At 47.3% G+C, this 25,875-nt stretch overlaps 1 protein-coding gene across 1 annotated transcript; it reads left to right on the top strand.

Annotated features, from left to right (window-relative positions):
* Positions 1-23,951: 23,951 nt before the first annotated feature.
* Positions 23,952-25,201, top strand: LOC141022653 (BTB/POZ domain-containing protein POB1-like). The gene is made up of 2 exons (XM_073498915.1): positions 23,952-24,217; positions 24,364-25,201. The coding sequence occupies exons 1-2, from the start codon at positions 23,952-23,954 to the stop codon at positions 25,199-25,201; spliced, it is 1,104 nt and encodes a 367-aa protein (XP_073355016.1).
* Positions 25,202-25,875: the final 674 nt, after the last annotated feature.

Raw genomic sequence — 25,875 nt, forward strand, 5'->3', positions numbered from 1 at the left:
CTTTTCCTTTCTCTACCCTGCCCATTGAGCTCTTGCCACACACTGTGATTGGCTGCTCAGGTGGAGGCTCGAGAAGATGGAAGGAAGGCGGTGAAGGCGGCTGACGACGTTAGAGGGGACCGCAGAGGCGCTATGTGGAGGTGGCCAAGTGAGGTGTGTTGGGGAACGTAGCAGAAATTCAAAATTTTCTACGCATCACCAAGATCAATCTATGGAGTAATCTAGTAACGAGGGGAAGGGGAGTGCATCTACATACCATTGTAGATCGCGATGCAGAAGCGTTGCAAGAACGCGGATGAAGGAGTCGTACTCGTAGCGATTCAGATCGCGGTTGATTCCGATCTAAGCACCGAAGAACGGTGCCTCCGCGTTCAACACACGTGCAGCCCGGTGACGTCTCCCACGCCTTGATCCAGCAAGGTGAGAGGGAGAGGTTGGGGAAGACTCCATCCAGCAGCAGCACGACGGCGTGGTGGTGATGGAGGAGCGTGGCAATCCCGCAGGGCTTCGCCAAGCACCGCGGAAGAGGAGGAGGAGGGAGAGGGGTAGGGCTGTGCCGAAAGAGAGACGTTCTCATGTCTTGGGCAGCCCCAAACCTCAACTATATATAGGGGGGAAGGGGCTGCGCCCCCTCTAGGGTTTCCACCCCAAGGGCTGGCGGCCAGCCCTAGATCCCATCTAGGGGGGCGGCCAAGGGGAGGAGAGGGGGGGCGCCACTAGGGTGGGCCTTAAGGCCCATCTGGACCTAGGGTTTGCCCCCTCCCACTCTCCCATGCGCCTTGGGCCCTGGTGGGGGGGGGGCGCACCAGCCCACCTGGGGCTGGTCCCCTCCCACACTTGGCCCACGCAGCCTTCTGGGGCTGGTGGCCCCACTTGGTGGACCCCCGGGACCCTCCCGGTGGTCCCGGTACATTACCGATAACACCCGAAACTTTTTCGGTGACCAAAACAGGACTTCCCATATATAAATCTTTACCTCCGGACCATTCTGGAACTCCTCGTGAAGTCCGGGATCTCATCCGGGACTCCGAACAACATTCGGTAACCACGTACATACTTTCCCTATAACCCTAGCGTCATCGAACCTTAAGTGTGTAGACCCTACGGGTTCGGGAATCATGCAGACATGACCGAGACGTTCTCCGGTCAATAACCAACAGCGGGATCTGGATACCCATGTTGGCTCCCACATGTTCCACGATGATCTCATCGGATGAACCACGATGTCGGGGATTCAATCAATCCCGTATTCAATTCCCTTTGTCTATTGATATGTTACTTGCCCGAGATTCGATCGTCGGTATCCCTATACCTTGTTCAATCTTGTTACCGGCAAGTCTCTTTAGTCGTTCCGTAACTCACATCATCCCGTGATCAACTCCTTGGTCACATTGTGCACATTATGATGATGTCCTACCGAGTGGGCCCAGAGATACCTCTCCGTTTACACGGAGTGACAAATCCCAGTCTCGATTCGTGCCAACCCAACAGACACTTTCGGAGATACCTGTAGTGCACCTTTATAGCCACCCAGTTATGTTGTGACGTTTGGTACACCCAAAGCATTCCTACGGTATCCGGGAGTTGCACAATCTCATGGTCTAAGGAAATGATACTTGACATTAGAAAAGCTCTTAGCAAACGAACTACACAATCTTGTGCTAGGCTTAGGATTGGGTCTTGTCCATCACATCATTCTCCTAATGATGTGATCCCGTTATCAACGACATCCAATGTCCATGGTCAGGAAACCGTAACCATCTATTGATCAACGAGCTAGTCAACTAGAGGCTTACTAGGGACATGGTGTTGTCTATGTATCCACACATGTATCTGAGTTTCCTATCAATACAATTCTAGCATGGATAATAAACGATTATCATGAACAAGGAAATATAATAATAACCAATTTATTATTGCCTCTAGGGCATATTTCCAACAGTCTCCCACTTGCACTAGAGTCAATAATCTAGTTCACATCACCATGTGATTAACACTCACAGGTCACATCACCATGCGACCAACACCCAAGAGTTTACTAGAGTCAACAATCTAGTTCACATCTCTATGTGATTAACACTCAATGAGTTCTGGTTTGATCATGTTATGCTAGTGAGAGAGGTTATTAGTCAACAGGTCTGAACCTTTCAGATCCGTGTGTGCTTTACGAATATCTATGTCATCTTGTGGATGCTATCACGCGCTATTTGGAGCCATTTCAAATAATTGCTCTACTATACGAATCCGGTCTACTACTCAGAGTCATCCGGATTAGTGTCAAAGTTCGCATCGACGTAACCCTTTACGACGAACTCCTTTTCACCTCCATAATCGAGAAAAATTCCTTAGTCCACTAGATACTAAGGATAAGTTCGACCGCTGTCATGTGATCCATTCCCGGATCACTATTGTACCCCTTGACCAACTCATGGCAAGGCACACTACATGTGCGGTACACAGCATAGCATACTGTAGAGCCTACGTCTAAAGCATAGGGGACGACCTTCGTCCTTTCTCTCTCTTCTGCTGTGGTCAGGTCTTGAGTCTTACTCAATACTCACACCTTGTAACACAGCCAAGAACTCCTTCTTTGCTGATCTATTTTTGAACTCTTTCAAAATCATGTCAAGGTGTGCGTTCTTTGAAAGTATCATCGGGCGTCTTGATCTATCTCTATAGATCTTGATGCCCAATATGTAAGCAGCTTTTATCCAGGTCTTCCTTTGAAAAACTCCTTTCAAACAACCCTTTATGCTTTCCATAAATTTTACATCATTTCGGATCAACAATATGTCATTCACATATACTTATCAGAAATGTTGCAGCGCTCCCACTCACTTTATTGTAAATACAAGTTTCTAACAAACTTTGTATAAACCCAAAAACTTTGATCACTCCATCAAAGCGTATATTCTGACTCCGAGATGCTTGCTCTAGTCCATGGAAGGATCGCTGGAGCTAGCATACCTTTTAGCATCCTTAGGATCGACAAAACCTTTCTGATTGTATCACATACAACCTTTCCTTACGAAAACTGGTAAGGAAACTTGTTTTGACATCCATCTGCCAGATTTCACAAATGCAGCTAATGCTAACATGATTCCGACGGACTTAAGCATCGCTACAGATGAGAAAATCTCATCGTAGTCAACTCCTTGAACTTGTGGAAATACTCTTTGCCACAAGTCGAGCTTCATAGACGGTAACATTACCGTCCACGTCCGTCTTCTTCTCAAAGATCCATTTATCACGGATTTCATGGCTTCTAACCATTTGTCGGAATATGGGCCCACCATCGCTTCTCCATAGCTCGTAGGTTCAGTATTGTCCAACAACATGATATCTCAGACAGGATCACGTACCACTCTGAAGTAGCACGCATCCTCGTCGTCCTACGAGGTTTGGTGGTGACTTGATCCGAAGTTTCATGATCACTATCATAAGCTTCCACTTCAATTGGTGTAGGTGCCACAGGAACAACTTCCTGTGCCCTGCTACACACTAGTTGAAGTGACGGTTCAATAACCTTATCAAGTCTCCACCATCCTCCCACTCAATTCTTTCGAGAGAAACTTTTCCTCGAGAAAGGACCTGTCTCTAGAAGCAATTACTTTTGCTTCCAGATCTGAAATAGGAGGTATACCCAACTGTTTTGGGTTTTCTATGAAGATGCATTTATCCGCTTTGGGTTCGAGCTTATTAGCCTGAAGCTTTTTCACATAAGCATCGCAGCCCCAAGCTTTTAAGAAACGACAACTCAGGTTTCTCTAAACGGTGTCGTCTCAACGGAGTTGCGTGGTGCCCCTTTAAAGTGAATGCGGTTGTCTCTAATGCCTAACCCATAAACGATAGTGGTAATTCGATAAGAGACATCATGGTATGCACCATATCCAATAGGGTGCAGTTATGATGTTCGGACACACCATCACACTATGGTGTTCCAGGCGGTATTAATTGTGAAACACTTTCCACAATGTCTTAATTGTGTGCCAAACTCGTAACTCAGATACTCATCTCTATGATCATATCACAGACATTTTATCCTCTTGTCACGACGATCTTCAACTTCACTCTGAAATTACTTGAACCTTTCAATAATTCAGACTTGTGTTTCATCAAGTAAATACACTCAGCATCTACTCAAATCATCTGTGAAGTAAGAACATAACGATATCCACTGCATGCCTCAACACTCATTGGACTGTATACATCAAAATGTATTACTTCCAACAAGTTGCTCTCTTGTTCCATCTTACTGAAAACGAGGCCTTTCAGTCATCTTGCCCATGTGGTATGATTTGCATGTCTCGAGTGATTCAAAATCAAGTGAGTCCAAACGATCCATCTGCATGGAGTTTCTTCATGCATATATACCAATAGACATGGTTCGCATGTCTCAATCTTTTCAAAAACGAGTGAGTCCAAAGATCCATCTACATGGAGCTTCTTCATGCGTTTTATCCCAATATGACTCAAATAGCAGTGCCACAAGTATGTGGTACTATCATTACTTTTGGCATGAACATGTGTATCACTACGATCGAGATTCATTTTAGGTGCAAGACCATTGAAGGTATTATTCAAATAAACAGAGTAACCATTATTCTCCTTAAATGAATAACCGTATTGCGATAAACATAATCCAATCATGCTCAACGCAAACACCAAATCTCGATAGTAGAGGGAGCATGCGATGCTTGATCACATCAACCTTGGAAACACTTCCAACATACATCGTCATCTCACCTTTAGCTAGTCTCCATTTATTCCGCAGCTTTTATTTCGAGTTACTAACACTTAGCAACCGAACCGGTATCTAATACCCTGGTGCTGCTAGGAGTACTAGTAAAGTACACATTCATACAATGTATATCCAATATACTTCTGTCGACCTTGCCTGCCTTCTCATCTACCAAGTATCTAGGGTAGTCCTGCTTCAGTGACCGTTCCCCTCATTACAGAAGCACTTAGTCTCGGGTTTGGGTTCAACCTTGGGATTCTTCACTAGAGCAGCAAGCGTTTTGCTGTTTCATGAAGTATCCCTTTTGCCCTTGCCCTTCTTAAACTAGTGGTTTTACTAACCATCAACAATTGATGCTCCTCCTTGATATTTATAGTTCATCACGAAGCTCTAATAGCTTGGTGGCAGTGATTATGGAGAACTATCACTATATCATCTGGAAGATTAACTCCCACTCGATTCAAGTGATTGTAGTACTCAGACAATCTGAGCACATGCTCAACGATTGAGATTTTCTCCCTTAGTTTGCAGGCTTAAGAAACTTGTCAGAGGTCTCATACCTCTTGATGTGGGCACTAGTCTGAAATCCCAATTTCAGTCTTCAGAACATCTCATATGTTCTACGACGTTTCAAAAACGTCTCTTGTGCCACAATTCTAAACCGTTAGCATTACGCATTGAACTATCACGTAGTCATCAAAACGTGTATGTCAGATGTTTCGTAACATCTACAGACGACGCTGAGGTTCAGCACACCGAGCGGTGCATTAAGGACATAAGCCTTCTGTGCAGCAATGAGGACAATCCTCAGTTTACGGACCCAGTCCGCATAACTGCTACTACCAACTTTCAACTAAATTTTCTCTAGGAACATATCTCAAACAGTAGAACTAAAGCGTATGACATAATTTGCAAAGACCTTTTGACTATGTTCATGATAATGAAGTTCATCTGATTATTGAACTCCCACTCAGATAGACATCCCTCTAGTCATCTAAGTGATACATGATCCGAGTCAAACTAGGCCGTGTCCGATCATCACGTGAGACGGACTAGTCATTATCGGTGAACATCTCCATGTTGATCGTATCTGCTATACGACTCATGTTCGACCTTTCGGTCTCTTGTGTTCCGAGGCCATGTCTGTACATGCTAGGCTCGTCAAGTCAACCTAAGTGTTTCGCATGTGTTCCGAGGCCATGTCTGTACATGCTAGGCTCGTCAACACCCGTTGTATTCGAACGTTAGAATCTATCACACCCGATCATCGCGTGGTGCTTCAAAACAACGAACCTTCGCAACGGTGCACAGTTAGGGGAACACGTCTCTTGAAATTTTAGTGAGGGATCATCTTATTTATGCTACCGTCGTTCTAAGCAAATAAGATGTAAACATGATAAACATCACATGCAATCAAATAGTGACATGATATGGCCAATATCATTTTGCTCCTTTGATCTCCATCTTTGGGGCACCATGATCATCTTTGTCACCAGCATGACACCATGATCTCCATCATCATGATCTCCATCATTGTGTCTTCATGAAGTTGTCACGCCAACGATTACTTCTACTTCTATGGCTAACGCGCTTAGCAATAAAGTAAAGTAATTTACATGGCGTTATTCAATGACACGCAGGTCATACAAAAAATAAAGACAACTCCTATGGCTCCTGCCGGTTGTCATACTCATCGACATGCAAGTCGTGATTCCTATTACAAGAATATGATCAATCTCATACATCACATATATCATTCATCACATCTTCTGGCCATATCACATCACATAGCACATGCTGCAAAAACAAGTTAGACGTCCTCTAATTGTTGTTGCAAGTTTTTACGTGGCTTGGATAGGTTTCTAGCAAGAACGTTTCTTACCTACGTAAGACCACAACGTGATATGCCAATTTCTATTTACCCTTCGTAAGGACCCTTTTCATCGAATCCGTTCCGACTAAAGTGGGAGAGACAGACACCCGCTAGCCACCTTATGCAACTAGTGCATGTCAGTCGGTGGAACCTGTCTCACGTAAGCGTACGTGTAAGGTCGGTCCGGGCCGCTTCATCCCACAATGCCGCCGAAACAAGATAAGACTAGTAGCGGCAAGAAGAATTGGCAACATCTACGCCCACAACTACTTTGTGTTCTACTCGTGCATAGAAACTACGCATAGACCTAGCTCATGATGCCACTGTTGGGGAACGTAGCAGAAATTCAAAATTTTCTACGCATCACCAAGATCAATCTATGGAGTAATCTAGCAACGAGGGGAAGGGGAGTGCATCTACATACCATTGTAGATCGCTATGCGGAAGCGTTGCAAGAACGCGGATGAAGGAGTCGTACTCGTAGCGATTCAGATCGCGGTTGATTCCGATCTAAGCACCGAAGAACGGTGCCTCCGTGTTCAACACACGTGCAGCCCGGTGACGTCTCCCACGCCTTGATCCAGCAAGGTGAGAGGGAGAGGTTGGGGAAGACTCCATCCAGCAGCAGCACGACGGCGTGGTGGTGATGGAGGAGCGTGGCAATCCCGCAGGGCTTCGCCAAGCACCGCGGAAGAGGAGGAGGGAGAGGGGTAGGGCTGCGCCGGAAGAGAGACGTTCTCATGTCTTGGGCAGCCCCAAACCTCAACTATATATAGGGGGGAAGGGGCTGCGCCCCCTCTAGGGTTTCCACCCCCAAGGGCTGGCGGCCAGCCCTAGATCCCATCTAGGGGGCGGCCAAGGGGAGGAGGGGGGGCGCCACTAGGGTGGGCCTTAAGGCCCATCTGGACCTAGGGTTTGCCCCCTCCCACTCTCCCATGCGCCTTGGGCCCTGGTGGGGGGGGGGGGGCGCACCAGCCCACCTGGGGCTGGTCCCCTCCCACACTTGGCCCACGCAGCCTTCTGGGGCTGGTGGCCCCACTTGGTGGATCCCCGGGACCCTCCCGGTGGTCCCGGTACATTACCGATAACACCCGAAACTTTTCCGGTGACCAAAACAGGACTTCCCATATATAAATCTTTACCTCCGGACCATTCCGGAACTCCTCGTGACGTCAGCGATCTCATCCGGGACTCCGAACAACATTCGGTAACCACGTACATACTTTCCCTATAACCCTAGCGTCATCGAACCTTAAGTGTGTAGACCCTACGGGTTCGGGAATCATGAAGACATGACCGAGACGTTCTCCGGTCAATAACCAACAGCGGGATCTGGATACCCATGTTGGCTCCCACATGTTCCACGATGATCTCATCGGATGAACCACGATGTTGGGGATTCAATCAATCCCGTATTCAATTCCCTTTGTCTATCAATATGTTACTTGCCCGAGATTCGATGGTCGGTATCCCTATACCTTGTTCAATCTCGTTACCGGCAAGTCTCTTTACTCGTTCCGTAATTCACATCATCCCGTGATCAACTCCTTGGTCACATTGTGCACATTATGATGATGTCCTACCGAGTGGGCCCAGAGATACCTCTCCGTTTACACGGAGTGACAAATCCCAGTCTCGATTCGTGCCAACCCAACAGACACTTTCGGAGATACCTGTAGTGCACCTTTATAGCCACCCAGTTACGCTGTGACGTTTGGTGCACCCAAAGCATTCCTACGGTATCCGGGAGTTGCACAATCTCATGGTCTAAGGAAATGATACTTGACATTAGAAAAGCTCTGAGCAAACGAACTACACGATCTTGTGCTAGGCTTAGGATTGGGTCTTGTCCATCACATCATTCTCCTAATGATGTGATCCCGTTATCAACGACATCCAATGTCCATGGTCAGGAAACCGTAACCATCTATTGATCAACGAGCTAGTCAACTAGAGGCTTACTAGGGACATGGTGTTGTCTATGTATCCACACATGTATCTGAGTTTCCTATCAATACAATTCTAGCATGGATAATAAACGATTATCATGAACAAGGAAATATAATAATAACCAATTTATTATTGCCTCTAGGGCATATTTCCAACAAGGTGTGTGTGCATGAAAAGAAAGAAGGCAGGAAGGCCGGTGGGTGGGGTTGCATGCTGGTGGACGGCAACAGAGGACCAGATGGTCAGTGACGAGAACATAAAGTTGGCGCGCATCAAACACTTCTACCACATCACAACCTCTGAAAGGGGCTTGGGGTGAGGGAAGAGTCCCTACTTCTATGGGGGTTTGAGAAAATTTTGAGGGCCTAGCTAAAGTGGAGGCTTGGACAAGGACTTTTTTTTACGGGAAGGCAATGACCCACTTGGGTTTTTCCCCTCTAGCCTCAAAAACTATTTAGAGATGTGATAAAGATTTTCTAATCCAAAAGTTATCGCAAAGTACTTCCATTGATAAAAGTCCCTAGTTTGAGTAATAACTAACTAAAAATAATTATTTTAGGTATAATTGATATTATACCCTTAGTTGTGTCCCACTTGGCAGGTTTGCCCTTAATTTTGAAAAACTCGTGGTCCTGCCCAAGTACATTTGGTCCCCTTATGGTTTTGCCCTTCTATCCCAATTCCATCCAGTCAAAGGCGTTTGACTGTTAGGGAGACATTTTGTAGACCATTTTGGACGAAATTGGGACGGAACATAAGAGGACCTAACGCACTTGGGCAGGATCATGGGTTTTAAAAATTAGAGGCAAACCAGCCTAGTGAGACCGAACTAAGGGCACAATATCAATTATCCCATTAATTTAAGTGAAACGTGAGTTACATCAAACTTAAAATTTGATTAGCATATTGAATACCACAATCTGGCGTAGAAGAAATCCATTTAAAAGTTTTGTGTGTATTTTGGTCTAAACAATTTAAATTCAATGCGCAATCAGACAATTGGCTATGTTTTTCGGACGTGGCTCTCCTGACATGCCGTGACGCCCACTGACATATGGCCCCGGGCCCACACGTCAGTGGCTGAACAAAGACTGAAGTCTCAAAAAACAAAAGACTGAAGTCCCATTCCCTCCTCCCTCCTCTCCCCGAAAAATTGAAAAGGTTGGCGGCTCTCCCAAAAGTTTGAACCTCGCCTCGCCTTCTGGAACAATCCGGCTATGGCTACGGCCACGCTGTCCCTCCCGCGCCTCCAACCTCTTCTGGCAGCGGCGGGGCGCATGGCTGGCGGCGAAGGGGCCGCCACCACGGGGGCGCCGGCGGAGGCGGAGATTGGCCTGGACATCTCGCGCGGGGGCGGGTTGCCCAGCTTCGAGGTCGCGTTCAATTCAGAGAGTTTCTCTGACAGGGTGCTGCGGCTGGAGGTCGACGGCGTCGCCGGAGGACCCCTCCCCGACTTGGTGTTCCGCCGCGAGGAGCTCCGCCTCTGTTAGAATTAATGGGCTAGGCCCATAGCAATTTCTGAAATCTCAAAGCCCATGTGTAAAATGGCAAGTGGTGGTGCTAAGTTTAGTCCCACCTTAGAAGTTGAAGAAGAGTTGGACCTCTTTATATAGTGGGTTCTCTCCACCACTCTAAGTGGTGTGTGAGAAGAGAAAGGGAAAACCACACGCGCGCGCTCGCTCGCCTCGCCTCGCCTGGCCGGGCCGGGCCGGGCCGTGGCGTGGCGTGGCGTGGCGAGGCGAGGCGTACATGCGACATGCGCGTGAATGGTCCGCCGAAATCTGGTCCGTCTCCTTGCAGGAGCGCAGCTTCCTTTTGCCGTTTTATTTTTATGTCTTGGCAGACAAGTTTTTGATTTCTTGTCCGGTAAGTATACGAATTAGAAACCGAGTCGGTTTGGGATTGTGGTCGCGACACAATACCTCCTCTGGTCCTAATATATATACAGCTACCGGCTGCGGCCAGAGACACACCGAAAAACACCTAGGGTTTTGCCTCATCTCACAACTTGCGCCGCCATCGTAGTCTACTCCATCCCAAACGCCGGCGTGCATCGGCGCGTGGGAGAGCAGGTCTCCGGAACCGTTCGTCTTTGCGATCCTGCACCGGGAGAGGACGAATTAGGTTTTTGGGAAGCGCTGTGCGCGACTGCTCAAATTCGTCATCACGGGTCGTCTTCCGTCCAAGTCGGGCGGTGCTACTCATCGTCGTATTCATCGCCGTCAGCAGCAGATCGTCGCCAACATCGTCATCAACACTGTCGCACCCATAATAGCTAACGATCAGTACGTCCAACATCCTCTGTTCATGTCTGTTTCTACAGCTATTGTTACGTGTTTGCTGCTGTTATGCATGTCTTGCTGTTCTTCTAGTTTGCTAGATTATTGCATGCTAGTATCTCTTCTAGTCATGAATTATTTACTGGAATTAATCATGAACTTGCCTAATATTCCAACAATCCAAAAACCTAATTGTAGGCAATTTCCTGAGTTAACTATGGCTGGATTTGCTGATGCACTGAGGCCGGATAAGTTTACCGGTGTGCACTTTAAGAGGTGGCAGGTGAAGACCACGCTCTGGCTTACTGCTCTGAAAGTTTTCCACGCTAGTGTTGGTGCTCCAGAGGGAATAACCGACGAAGATCGGAGAAAATTCCAGGAAGCCAATACTATGTTTGTGGGATGCATTCTGAGTGTTCTTGCTGACCGTCTGTGTGATGTGTACATGCACATAAACGACGGAAAAATTCTGTGGGATGCACTGAATGCAAAATTCGGTGCAACAGATGCAGGCAGTGAACTGTACATCATGGAGAGTTTTCATGACTACAAGATGGTGAATAACCGTTCTGTGGTTGAACAAGCTCATGAGATACAGTGCATTGTGAAGGAACTTGAACTCCTTAAATGTGTTCTACCCGACAAATTCGTGGCTGGGTGCATGATTGCAAAGTTGCCTCCTTCATGGAGGAATTTCGCCACAACTCTGAAGCATAAGAGACAGGAGATATCAGTTGAAAATCTGATTGCATCTCTTGATGTTGAAGAAAAAGCTCGGGCTAAAGATACCACTGAAAAAGGAGGTGAGGTTCAGCCTACTGCTAACATGGTGCAGAGGTACCCACAGAACAAGAACAAAGGGAAGAACAAACCTGTTTTCAACAAGCCTACCAAGACTACTACTTTCAAGAAGAAGAAGTTCAACAAGGCTGAGCTAGAGTGCTACGCCTGTGGGAAGCCTGGACACTTTTCCAAGGAATGCCCTGAACGTGCAGACCGCAGAGGGAAAACAAGCTCCAAGACTGTCAACATGGTGACCGCTAGCAATACTGATGGGTATGGTAATTTACCTATTGTGCTTTCAGTATTTCAATCATCTTCGTGGTGGATTGATTCGGGTGCTAACGTTCATGTGTGTGCTGACATCTCCCTGTTTACTTCTTATCAGGTCGCAAGGGATTCTTCCGTCCTAATGGGGAATGGGTCACATGCTTCTGTTCGTGGCATTGGCACGGTGGATCTGAAGTTTACTTCGGGAAAGATCGTGCAACTAAGGAACGTGCAGCATGTCCCTACTATGAACAAGAATCTAGTTAGCGGCTCCCTTCTATGTCGAGATGGATTTAAGGTAGTTTTAGAGTCCAATAAAGTAATCGTGTCAAGATTTGGACAATTTATAGGAAAAGGCTATGAGTGCGGAGGCTTGTTCCGCTTTTCTCTTTCAGATTTTTGCAATAAGTCAATAAACCAAATTTGTGCTAGTGTTAATGATGATGCAAGTATTTGGCACTCTCGTTTATGTCATATTAATTTTGGTTTAATGTCTCGGCTATCCAGCATGAGTTTAATTCCGAACTTCACAGTTGCCAAAGGTTCTAAGTGCCATAGTTGTGTGCAATCTAAGCAACCTCGAAAGCCTCATAAGGCTGCCGAGGAGAGAAACTTGGCACCTCTAGAACTCATACATTCTGATCTTTGTGAGATGAATGGTGTGTTGACAAAAGGTGAAAAGAGATATTTCATGACTTTGATTGATGATGCGACTAGATTTTGCTATGTTTATTTGTTGCAAACTAAAGATGAAGCATTAGACTATTTTAAAATCTATAAAGCTGAAGTTGAAAATCAACTAGAGAGAAAGATCAAGCGTCTTAGGTCCGATCGTGGTGGAGAGTATTTTCCAAAAGTTTTTGATGAATTTTGTGAGGAACATGGTATTATTCATGAGAGGACGCCTCCCTATTCACCTCAATCAAATGGAGTGGCCGAGAGGAAAAACCGCACATTGACTGACTTGGTGAATGCCATGTTAGACACTGCTGGTTTATCTAAGGCATGGTGGGGGGAGGCTCTATTGACTTCATGTCATGTCCTGAATAGAGTTCCCAACAATAATAAAGAGAAAACCCCTTATGAGGAGTGGGTTGGGAGAAAACCATCACTTTCTTATTTGCGCACTTGGGGATGTTTGGCAAAGGTCAATATTCCTATTCCTAAGAAACGCAAACTTGGACCAAAGACAGTGGATTGTGTCTTTCTAGGGTATGCTCAACGGAGCATTGCTTATAGGTTTTTAGTGGTAAAATCTGAAGTACCTGATATGCATGTTGATACTATAATGGAATCTCGTGATGCAACATTTTTTGAGAACATATTCCCTATGAAAGATATGCATAGCATTGCTAGATTTTCTTCTGAGATAATTCCTGAATCTAGTACAACTGATGAATATTTCGAACAATCACATGAGGAAGTCCTTGAGAAGGATAACAATGAAGTTCCTAGAAGGAACAAGAGACAAAGGATTGCAAAATCCTTTGGTGATGATTTCATTGTATACCTTGTGGACGACACACCCAAGACGATTGCAGAAGCATATGCATCTCCGGATGTAGATGATTGGAAAGAAGCTGTTCATAATGAGATGGACTCAATTCTTTCTAATGGAACTTGGGAACTAACTGATAGACCATATGGTTGTAAACCTGTGGGCTGTAAGTGGGTGTTCAAAAAGAAGCTGAAGCCTGATGGTACTATTGATAAGTACAAGGCGCGGCTAGTGGCCAAGGGCTACACTCAGAAAGAAGGCGAAGATTATTTTGACACCTATTCACCCGTTGCTAGAATGACCACCATTCGAGTGTTACTTTCCTTGGCTGCCTCTTATGGTCTTATCATTCATCAAATGGATGTAAAGACAGCTTTTCTCAATGGAGAGTTGGAAGAGGAGATCTATATGGATCAGCCTGACGGGTTTGTGGTAAAGGGTGAAGAGAGAAAGGTGTGCAAGTTGTTAAAATCTTTGTATGGTCTGAAACAGGCACCTAAGCAATGGCATGAGAAGTTTGAAAGAACTCTGACTTCTGCAGGATTTGTCATTAACGAGGCTGATAGGTGTGTTTACTATCGCCATGGTGGGGGCAATAGTGTCATATTATGTTTGTATGTGGACGACATACTGATCTTTGGTACAAACATTAATGCAATTAATGAGGTCAAGTCTTTTCTATCAAAAAGTTTTGACATGAAAGATCTGGGAGAAGCCGATGTAATTCTAAACATCAAACTTATTAAGGATGAGAGTGGGATTACATTAACGCAATCTCACTATGTTGAGAAGGTCTTGAACCGATTCGGTTTTATGGATAGCAAGCCTTCTCCAACACCTTATGATCCCAGCGTGACACTCAGAAAGAACAAGAAAGAAACGAGAGATCAATTAAGATACTCTCAAATTGTCGGTTCACTCATGTACTTAGCTAGCGCTACAAGACCAGATATCTCTTTTGCTGTGAGCAAACTGAGTAGGTTCATGTCCAACCCGGGTGATGATCATTGGCATGCACTAGAAAGGGTCTTGTGCTATCTGAGAGGTACTATGAGTTACGGAATTACTTATTCAGGGCATCCTGCTGTGCTAGAAGGATATAGTGATTCAAATTGGATCTCCGATGTTGATGTACTTTACGCAACAAGTGGGTATGTATTTACTCATGGTGGTGGCGCAGTGTCATGGAGGTCTTGCAAGCAAACCATATTGACGAGGTCAACTATGGAAGCAGAATTAACTGCTTTGGACACAGCTACTGTTGAGGCAGAATGGCTGCGTGAGCTCTTGATGGACTTGCCGGTTGTTGAAAAACCTGTACCGGCTATTCTTATGAATTGTGATAACCAAACGGTTCTCGCTAAAGTGAACAATTCTAAAGATAATGCAAAGTCATCAAGACACGTGAAAAGACGTTTGAAGTCTGTCAGGAAGTTGAGAAACTCCGGAGTAATAACTGTTACGTACATACAAACAGACAAAAACCTGGCAGATCCCTTTACAAAGGGACTATCACGAAATGTGATAGATATTGCATCGAGGGAGATGGGTATGAGACCCATAGATGTTACACCATAGTAGTAACCCAACCTTTGTGATCGGAGATCCCGTGAATTAGGATCTGGGAAGAACAAGCTATTGGTTAACTGAGGAGAGTAATAACTTATGATCGTCTCCAAGTGAAGATGCAAAACTCTCAGAGCTGTAAGGCTCAGATCTGTAAGGCAGGTTGGCAACATGCCTTAATGTGGTTCTATTGGCTATAATTAGCAAAGATGCTGTCCTACAGAGCAGTCTTGAAAGAACACACCTATATGAGTTCTGACTGTAAACGTCGCAGTCTATGAGATTTGGGTGATCTCTAGTAAGCTCACGAAGAGACCAGGGAGTATGACGTATAAGCTCCAAACCGCGGGGTAGCCTACTGGCGGTCAGGTACTGGTTAAGACTTTGAGTGAAACCTGTTCACACAAAACTAGCAATTCAAGGCATAGTCCATTGTCAAGTTGTGAATGGATGTAGCTTAAAGTTCTAGGCAGAAGTTCAACTTAACAGTCTCTGCTGAAACACTGGTATATTAAACAAGTGATGAGAGAAGGCAAATCTCTAAATGGGTATTTGAGATCTGGTGGGGGATTGTTAGAATTAATGGGCTAGGCCCATAGCAATTTCTGAAATCTCAAAGCCCATGTGTAAAATGGCAAGTGGTGGTGCTAAGTTTAGTCCCACCTTGGAAGTTGAAGAAGAGTTGGACCTCTTTATATAGTGGGTTCTCTCCACCACTCTAAGTGGTGTGTGAGAAGAGAAAGGGAAACCACACGCGCGCGCTCGCTCGCCTCGCCTGGCCGGGCCGGGCCGGGCCGGGCCGGGCCGGGCCGGGCCGTGCCGAGGCGAGGCGAGGCGAGGCGTACATGCGACATGCGCGTGAATGGTCCGCCGAAATCCAGTCCGTCTCCTTGCAGGAGCGCAGCTTCCTTTTGCCTTTGATTTCTTGTCCGGTAAGTATACGAATTAGAAACCGAGTCGGTTTGGGATTGTGGTCGCGACACAATACCTCCTCTGGTCCTAATATATATACAGCTACCGGCTGCGGCCAGAGACACACCGAAAAACACCTAGGGTTTTGCCTCATCTCACAACTTGCGTCGCCATCGTAGTCTACTCCATCCCAAACGCCGGCGTGCATCGGCGCGTGGGAGAGCAGGTCTCCGGAACCGTTCGTCTTTGCGATCCTGCACCGGGAGAGGACGAATTAGGTTTTTGGGAAGCGCTGTGCGCGACTGCTCAAATTCGTCATCACGGGTCGTCTTCCGTCCAAGTCGGGCGGTGCTACTCATCGTCGTATTCATCGCCGTCAGCAGCAGATCGTCGCCAACATCGTCATCAACACTGTCGCACCCATAATAGCTAACGATCAGTACGTCCAACATCCTCTGTTCATGTCTGTTTCTACAGCTATTGTTACGTGTTTGCTGCTGTTATGCATGTCTTGCTGTTCTTCTAGTTTGCTAGATTATTGCATGCTAGTATCTCTTCTAGTCATGAATTATTTACTGGAATTAATCATGAACTTGTCTAATATTCCAACAGCCTCCACAAGGAGGAAGCAGGTCCGTACCATGCCTCACTCCTCCCACGCCCTTGGAATTGGATTGATGGATGCAGCTGCTGGTGATTCTCTGCTGTTCAGCGCGATTCGGCTATGGGTCCGTGTGGAATCTGTGGCTTATTTGTGATTCCTGCTGTTTCTTCACTTCACTTGGCTTGCCTTTCATTAGGGGTGAACAATTATAGCAAGCCTCACCTGTTGCTGTGTGAATTTGAGAGTTATTTGTCTGACTATGGAGGTTTTCTAGTCTGGATTAATATCAAATCTGTTCAAATGAAGCAATCAACAAATTGTGCATCGTCTATACATCCAACTAGGATGCAGAAAATTCTTAGTCACATATTTAGGTGGAGCAGCAATGATGTTCAAAGTTCTAACAATATCAAAGTTAAAACAAATATTGAATCATTGAAATTGACAATGCTGTCCTTTCGTGGATTGATTAACTTGTAATCTTCTTCCTTGTCAAGTTTGTGTTTGTCACAAAGCGTTTGTTTGCTGGAAATAAATTGCACACATAGAATGTTCATGATGTTTTGTTAATCACTTCACCATATTTCTGAAGGTTGAATCAACAAATATGCACACATAGAAGAACAGAGCGTTCCTATTACCTTAACAGCAGAATCTGTCAATTTGAATGTTCATGATGTTTTGTTAATCACTTTACCATATTTCTGAAGGTTGAATCAACGAATATGCACACATAGAAGAACAGAGCGTTCCTATTACTTAACAGCAGAATCTGTCTAGTGGTTGTGTTGTATGCCTATTATCTCATTTCCCCCAGTTTGGCCTTTATTTCTCTCTGATCTTTGTATTCTTTGTGTGATGAACAGATGGAAAAAGTATTGACTCTTCTTGGACCATGGTGTCTGCGCCAGTTTTACGAGTAAAGACCATTTACATCAATTCGGTTGTTCTCGCTGCAAATAGTCCATTCTTTCTTAAGGTAATTTTCGTAACCTTTTGAGATTCATTTCTTCTATGGTCAGTACATGTTTCCTAATATGCTTTATTCACCTTAGATTTTCTCAAATGGCATGAAAGAGTCTGATCAGAGGCATATAACACTCCGAATTGCTGATTCAGGTAAACTGATAACATCCATCCCTTTATAGTTTGTCCTGGTTTTCTGTTGTGACTGTGTTATTATACTGTAGTATGTAGAGTGTACACACTATGTTTTTTTAGGATAAAATGTTGATTATTTATGGTATTATAGGGATTCTGTCTCTGAGTTTTTTTTTTGAAGAAAAGGGATTCCCCCCCACCACATGTTATTAGAAAGAAGCATTCTGTCTCTGAGTTTCTGTCAGCCATTCCTTTTTCTTTTTCATAATGAAATGGTTAAGTCTCTTTTCAGTTTTCATCATCGCCTTTAACTACCAAATGTATATCCACGCTTAGTCTTCTGCATGGATAGCTTTCCTGAATATAGGAGGTCTACTGTTGTAATTTACGCACAAAGAATCTGCCATTTAGTTCTTTATTGAACTGTTATCATAAACCCTTTTAGAGGAAAGGCATACGCCCGACTTTATAAATAAAGCCATAAGGCAGGTAGCAACAGCATCACCGAAAAGTAACAAACACACCCAAGCCCCAACGCTGGGCAAGACGACGAAGGATAAAGTCAGGTACATGGCTCCCACGCCAGTACACGGCACGCAGGCCGGAAAAGAAAGAACCAACTAAAGCTAAAGCATCTGGCCCAAAAGAAGCAATCAAGCATCCTGCTCTTGTCTGCATAACTGAGACGCCGCCATCCGGATTTTGTAGATCAGCATAGAGAGCGCCTCTTGGTCGTCGACCTTAGTCAATGATTTCCACTGCTGCAGGAAAGCACACGATTTAAATAAGCAGTCAGCCGGTTTAGCCGGAAACATGTGCTCGATAGTAAATTTGTTCCTAGTAGTCCACAGAGACCAGCATAAAGCCCCCAAGCCCACCCAAAAGATGCGTCTAGATACACCGGAGAGGTTGGAAGCCAAGCTGCGCAACTCGGCAAAGGAGGCAGGGGCCCAAGACACATGAAGCCAGTCCCGCACACAACTCCAAATAAGCTTAGCCAGGTGACAGTGAAAAAAGATATGATCCGAGTCTTCCACATCACCGCAAAGAGCACAGAACTGGGAGACCGGCCCATTTCTCTTACGAATCTGATCAGCCGAGGGCAACCGGCCTCGAAAGGCTTGCCACAAGAAAATTTTAATCTTAGGGGGAATACGGGCCTTCCAAACTTGGGAAAAATGATTGGTAGGCGTGCCACCAACGAGCTTAGAAAGAAGCATTGATTCATGATGGAAGTATTAAGAATTCCTAACCCCCCAAGGTTTTTGGGCCTGCACACCAATTTCCATTTGACGAAGCGATATTTGCGACGATTGTCTGCAGCATTCCAGTAAAACGCCCCACGGTGTTTGTCAAAACCAGCATGAATCCCAGCCGACAAGAGAAAGAAGCCCATAAGGAACATGGGGAGGGAGGAGAGGCAAGCATTAATTAGAGCCACTTTACCAGCATTCGTATTATATCTACCCCGCCAGGGAAGGACCCTGTTTCCCAGCTTAGTGATTACCGGGGCAAAATCTTTGGCATGGAGCACATCCGGGGAAATAGGCAAACCCAAGTACTTGAACGGATAGGAGCCCTGCTTACAGTTAAGAAGGTGGGCCACTCGCGCGGCTTCCAATTCGTCCACACCAGTCACAACTACTTCGCTCTTGGCAAAGTTAATCTTAAGCCCCGACATAGCCTCAAAGCATAGTAAAATAAATTTGAGGTGGGCAAGGCAGGCCTCATTCAACTCGACCAGAATAATAGTGTCGTCCGCATATTGGAGATGGGTGAGACCATGGGGAATGAGATTAGAACACACCGGAGTAATGTGCCCACTAGTGGCTGCCCTAGAGAGTAGGCGAGATAAAGCAGCTGCAACAAAATTGAATAAAATGGGAGAGGCAGGATCGCCTTGCCTCAGGCCCCTACCGTTGGCAAAGAATTTTCTAACCTGACCATTAACATTGATGGCAGTGTGGCCTCCCGAGACCAACTGCAGAATCCTATGGACGAGGGGCCCCTCGAACCCTTTGGCCAATAAAACTCTACGAAGAAAATGCCAACTCACCGAGTCATAGGCCTTCTCAAAGTCTAATTTTAGAATCACCGCTTTCGACTTGCGAATCTTAAGGTCATGAACGATTTCATGCAAACAGAGAACCCCGTCCAGAATGAAACGACCCTTAATGAAAGCCGACTGAAAAGGGCTAATGGTACGGTGGGCAATGGGGGAGAGACGGGTGGCTAACCCTTTAGCCGGAAACTTGGCGAAGTTATTAATAAGGGCAATCGGCCTAAATTGCGAGATCAAATACGCGCCCTTGACTTTAGGAATAAGGGTAATGACAGCGTAATTAAGGCGAGAGATGTCCACCGTATCCAACCAGAACCCTTGGATGATCGTACAAATGAGAGGCCGCAACTGCGGCCAGAATTTTTGAAGAAGGGGATCGAAAAACCATCAGGGCCGGAAGCAGCATTCGGGTTAGCCGAGCTAATCACCTGCCAAATCTCTTCATCAGATAAGGGGACCATTAGGCCCGAATTTTCGCCCGGAGAGATCTTAGACCCCTCATCCTAGAAGTCAGGGCAAAGGCCAAGCCCAGGGTCCGGCTTAGAGCCGAGTAGATTGGAATAGAAGCTAACAATGTGATTCATAATGAGGGACTGGTCAGAAATTCTAACGCCGTCAATCAACAGAGTGTCAATGAAACATCTGCGGCGTCTGCCATTCGCGATCGCAAAAAAATAAGCCGTCATAGCATCCCCTTTCAAGGTCCAGTTAAGGGCACCTCGTTGGCGCCAGTAAATTTCTGACTGTTGGTGAAGCAACACCAAAGCGTCTTCCAGGGAGTAGTGAGTAGCCCACTGAGAGGCGGAGAGCCCAGATGTGTCAGCAGATTGGTCCAAATCCCGGATTTGAGATTCGAGGGATTCCTTGTCTCTACGCAACTCGGCCGCCCTATTCCGAGACCACCCCCTTAAGAATTTACGCAACTCATAAGACACCTTGTGCCAATCATCCATGGGACCAATAGAGCGATGAGGAGAAGAAAGAAGATTAGTAATCTTAGAAACCATCATGTCACAAAAGCCCTCAACAACAAGCCAAGAAGCATCAAACTAGAAACGGGAGGGAGAAACAAGAGAAAGGATACCAGCATCCAGGATCAGGGGAACATGATCAGAGCCCACCGCAGGCTTAGCCTTAAGCAGCGCGCGGGGAAACAGCGAGTCCCACTGAACAGAAACAAAAACCCTGTCCAGCACCGACCGGACAGGCGAGGATTGATGGTTAGACCAGTTGAAACGCGCCCCCACCCTAGGGAGCTCACGCAGCGCGCAGTTACTAATGAAATCATTAAAAGCATTGGCAAGAGGCCAGGAGAAATTAGGATTATTCTTGTCGGCCGAAGAACGTAACAAATTGAAATCACCCCCAATTAGAAGAGGAATATTACATGCTTCAATCTTAATCGATAGTTCGTCCAAAAAGAGAGGAGCAAGCGTGTGATCCGCAGGGCCATATACCACCATAAATTCCCACAAAGTGTTCAGCTAAAGATGATGAACCACACAGCTAGCCCAAAAGATGCCATGATCAAAAGCAATGAAATCAAAAACGTCCCGCTTGGACCCAATCAAGATTCCCCCGGAATGACCCGAGGCGGGGAGAAAGTGCCAATCAAACCTATCCATCCCAGCTATCGCAGAGAGTTCAGAAGGGGAAAAGGATTCCTTAAACGTTTCGACCAGCCCTAAAATGTCAATATGTTCACCACAAACCAAGTCATGAATCTGGTCACGGTGCCCCCTAGCACCGAAACCACGAATATTCCAGAATAAAGCTCTCATCTGAAGGAAAGGTTTTTAATACGGAGACTCGATTTGCACGGAGCCCCACAAGGCTTAGATCGCTTGGGACGCCCAACCTTATCAAGGTCCGGGGGGCCAGACGACTGGCCACAACCATTTGTCGCCTCCAACCCCCCGGCTTGGCCCTAAGCACCAGCAGGACCAGCACCTTTCGCGGCCTCAACTGCCTTACCAATGGCAGCCTGGGCTGCCTCATTGGCCCTAATGACAGAAAGAAGGTGAGAGGGGGAGCCCATCCCCGGTATAGTAGCCAGCCCAATATCAGACATGATATGCAACAAATGATCATCTGACAGAGCTGGTAAAACAAGGCGAACAGGAGAGGCAGGAAGAGATGGTTGGGCAGACGAACCTGAAGGAGGGAGATCCCTGGCCGCGGCACGCCGTTCCGCCCGCACCGCCACCGAAACGCCAGAGTCGCGCACGCCGGCCCTTCCGCGCCGTGGACGCCGGAGAATGCAGCACAGGGGAGCACCGGATCGGCGACGCCGGCCCAGGGCCAGACCCCGAGGCGGAACCTAGATCCTTGTCCAGACGACGAGCCAGACCCGCCGCCGAAAGCTTGGAAGTGGAGGAGGCCCGACTCTTAGCCGAGAATTCCCAGACCGAAGACTTCTTCTTCTTCTTAGTTGAGGGCTTGGTGAGCGCAAGGGGGAAGCGGGAAGATCCTCGATCCCAGAGAAGGAAGGAGACTGCGGGCGAGTAGGCACATTGGAGCAAACACCAGAGAAGGGGGTCCCCTTACCAACACCAGCGTCACGAGAAGCCAAGTCCTCCTTCTGAGGATTAGGAGCAGGGGCATTATCCTTGAGCAGCTTGCGTTCATCCGGGTCCAACTTATCCCATTCAGATTGTGTAAAACGCGGATCAGTACCTCCACTTGGGTTATGCCCCCCAGCCGAACCATCCCCCTGCGTGTCATCTTGGTCCGAAGGCTTGGAAGGAGGAGGCGGAGGTGGAGGTGGAGCACGGGGTTCAGCACCCTCCACCCGAACCCGAAGTCACACACCCTCAGGAGAAGGGAAGACATCCACGGAACCATGAACGCAGACGGGGTCGATGCACCAAACATTGAGACGAACCGGGCCAACCTTGCCCAGGGATTCCGAATCCACTTCCACAGGCTTTCCAATGAGCTTACCAAACGCCATCATGAACTCCATAGATCGAAGCCCAACTGGCACGTCGTCAACTAGCACCCAGATCTTGCTAAGAGGGCCCACCGCCTTGGCACCACAAGTAGCCGCTTTGACAGATACCACAAGCTGGTTGAGGGGGAGGGTAAAACTGGTGCACGAGGAGATCATCCATAGACAGTCCTTGGAGGGGAAAACCACTGCGGATTCATACTCTGAAAGCTGGCGCACCTGCCAATCCCAGCCACCATCGTCCCATATTTTCAAACCATCCAGGAGGGTCTGCGGAGAGATCAGCTGACCGCACACCGTGATGATGGCCGCGTTAGAGAGGGACGGCGCAGCCATCACCACAGGAACATCAGCATCCAGAGCGAAGAAAGAACATCCGGGAATACCCAAGCCAAACTGAATGAAAGAGGGGTTCTTGGTACGGTTACGGCAGTCGACAGTAAGATGGCCATCAGAGCGACAGATGAGGCAGAAGGGTGGGTTAGTGCATCTAGATTGGAAGTGGTTCGGGCGGTGGCAAGCAAAGCAAGTCAGGGTCGGTGAAGGGCCCGAGGAAGCAGGGTGCTGGCGAGGAGGGGGAGGCGGCGGCGGCAGGATGGCATCGCCACGGACCGCAGAAGGGGCACCCGAAGCAGAGGGAGGGGGGCGCCGATCCCCGGCCTGCGAGGAGGAAGAGCCAGGCCCGAAGCGCGGCTCCGAGCGAGAGGCAGCGCCCGCCGCAAACGAGCGAGGAGGGGGCCGGGGCGGAGGGACCGGGCCCCTGGCCGGAGCGGGCGCGGCGCCGACGAGGAGGAACCACCGCCAGCCGAAGCAGCAGCGGCCTCCCACGGATCCAGCCCAGAACCACCGCCAGCCGAAGCAGCACCCGGGGCAGCTGGTTGTGGCCACTGCTCCGCGTCCGTCCCCTTCCCGGGCCTGCGGTCCCGTTCCGGCCCATTCGGCCCTCTGTGGCCTGGCCTGTTGTGGCTATTTATGGGTGCGTCGCGGCGCTTCCCCCCTTCCTAGGGTTTCCTGCTTCCGCCGCCGATATCGGCAGGGTGCGTCGCCCTATCCGCCAGTTTTCCAGATCCGCTCCCTCCCCACCCCCTCTACTCCTCTCCTTCGCTGAGGTGACCGCCATGGACAAGTCTCGGGGTTCCTCCTCCGAGGCCTTTCGGGTAGCAAGCGGGCCCGTGAAGCTTCGCCGGGCGATGGCGTCGATCTGGCCTATGAGGCGGAGCTGCGTTCCAAGCTCGAATCTGAGCGGGCGGAGCGCGTGCTGCCGTGTGAGCGGGAGGATTGGGAGGCGGGGCCGGAGCGCTCCGTTATCATAAACCCTTATGCCTCGATTGTTTCATTCTACTAGGAACGGAGGAAACTGTCATGATGGAGATTTTGAGCTTTATGTACACTGGAAAGTTGACAACAACTGAGCCCAATCTTCTGCTCGACATCTTGATGGCCGCTGATAAATTTGAGGTTCTTGCTTGCATGAGGCATTGTAACCAGTTACTCACAAACTTGCCTATGACCAGAGAGTCTGCGTTGCTCTACCTAGATTACCCATGCTCCACTTCAGTGGCTGCTGAAATTCGGCATCTGACAGATGCTGCCAAGGAATTCCTTGCCAGCAAATACAAGGTTTTTGCCAAGTGAGTGACCACCATCTGATGGAGCTACCTTTTTTACTTTCCGAGAAAGCATTAGACATCTTCCTCAAAAAAGAAAAAAGTGTAGACATTTTTTTTCACAAAATCATGCATGGAGTGTTACTCATGGCATGACTTGTCTGTTCCAGCTTCTCTGATGAATTGATGGACATGCCTCTTGTTGGGATTGAAGCCATCTTTTCTGGTACTGACCTACAGATAAGATCTGAAGATACCGTATATAGCTTTCTGCTTGAGTGGGCGTGCAAGCAATACCCAGAAACAGAGGAAAGGCACAAGATATGGAGCTCTCGTTTACTTCCGCTGGTGCGCTTCAGTCATATGACTTGGAGTAAACTTCATGAAGTGCTGACATGCAGTGATGATGATGTAGACAGTGAGCAAACAAAGAAGCTTATCATCGATGTTCTCTTGCACAAAGCTTACCCAGCACATGAGCAAGGCACTACTGATGCAGACACAAGAACCTGCTGGCAAGTCCCACAGCGAGCTTACAGGCTTAAACCAATCAAAGTCGTTGAATTCGACCAGCCCTGCCCACAGGCCATTGTTTACTTGGATCTAACACACGAGGAGTGCTCCCGACTGTTCCCAACCGGGAAAATTTTGACACACTTGTTCCATCTTGCTGGACAGGATTTCTTTCTCATAGCGTTTTGTCAAATGCATGAGCAGAGTAAGGCATACAGCTTTGGCCTCTGTGTAGAAAAGATTGAGATGCCAAAGGGCCCAACATGTTTGACAGTAGATTTTGAGTTAGCTGCAAGGACAAGATCGTCGGGGAAATTCGTTACCAGGTTCCAGGACAAGCATACAGGCGATGATTGGATGCTGGGATGCGCTGATCTTTTTGAGGTTCCATGGTCGACGTTCATTACCAACGACAACCTCTTCATCGATGGCGTGCTGCATCTGAGAGCTGACTTGAGGGTGGGGGTGGTGGCGCAGCCGGGACTAGAGACTTGATGATATCTCACTCAGCAAAGTTAGGTTGATAGCTTCAGTGTCATTTCAGAGAGTTTTATTGGTTGGCTGGGCACAATGTGGAGTTCTTTTTGGTAGTTCTTGCTTGTGCTGTTTCGTTTCGTCGTTTTGTTATGTCTGCTGGAGAAGGAGGCTTGGTGCCTGAATGATGTAAGGGTGCTCTTACAGTGAGAAGGCTGGATAGCCCGCGTGGTAGACATGCACTATTGGTCTGACTAGCATATCTCTTCCGTTCTTTTTGTTCTATATAGATAGATAGATTCGGCATCATCAGCTTGGGCCTTGGTCTCAGACAAGGAAGCATGCCAGGGTAGCCAATTGAGATTTTAGGTAGGGCAGCATACTGAGATTGTGCAAAGATATATGTTTTTGTATGTAATGTACCGATGAATACGGTTGGATAAATCGAATAATAATCCTCATTCATGCAGCATATATGTTTCCTCGGCTTGTGCATCTAGATAGATAGAATGTATGCAGCTTCCTCGGCTTGTGCCCAGTAGCCGAATCCTGAAGTTGCAGGTGTTGTGTTCCCTCCCTTGTGATGGCACGACACTCTGAATAAACCAGATCGACTCGGGTCAGTTGCTACTGCAAGTTTGTGACATTATTTTGGCGACACATTTTTTCCCCAACCGGGCATTACCCCCTTTCCA

Source organism: Aegilops tauschii, chromosome 5, assembly GCF_002575655.3.
Source record: "Aegilops tauschii subsp. strangulata cultivar AL8/78 chromosome 5, Aet v6.0, whole genome shotgun sequence".
In the NCBI taxonomy this organism is placed as follows: domain Eukaryota; kingdom Viridiplantae; phylum Streptophyta; class Magnoliopsida; order Poales; family Poaceae; genus Aegilops; species Aegilops tauschii.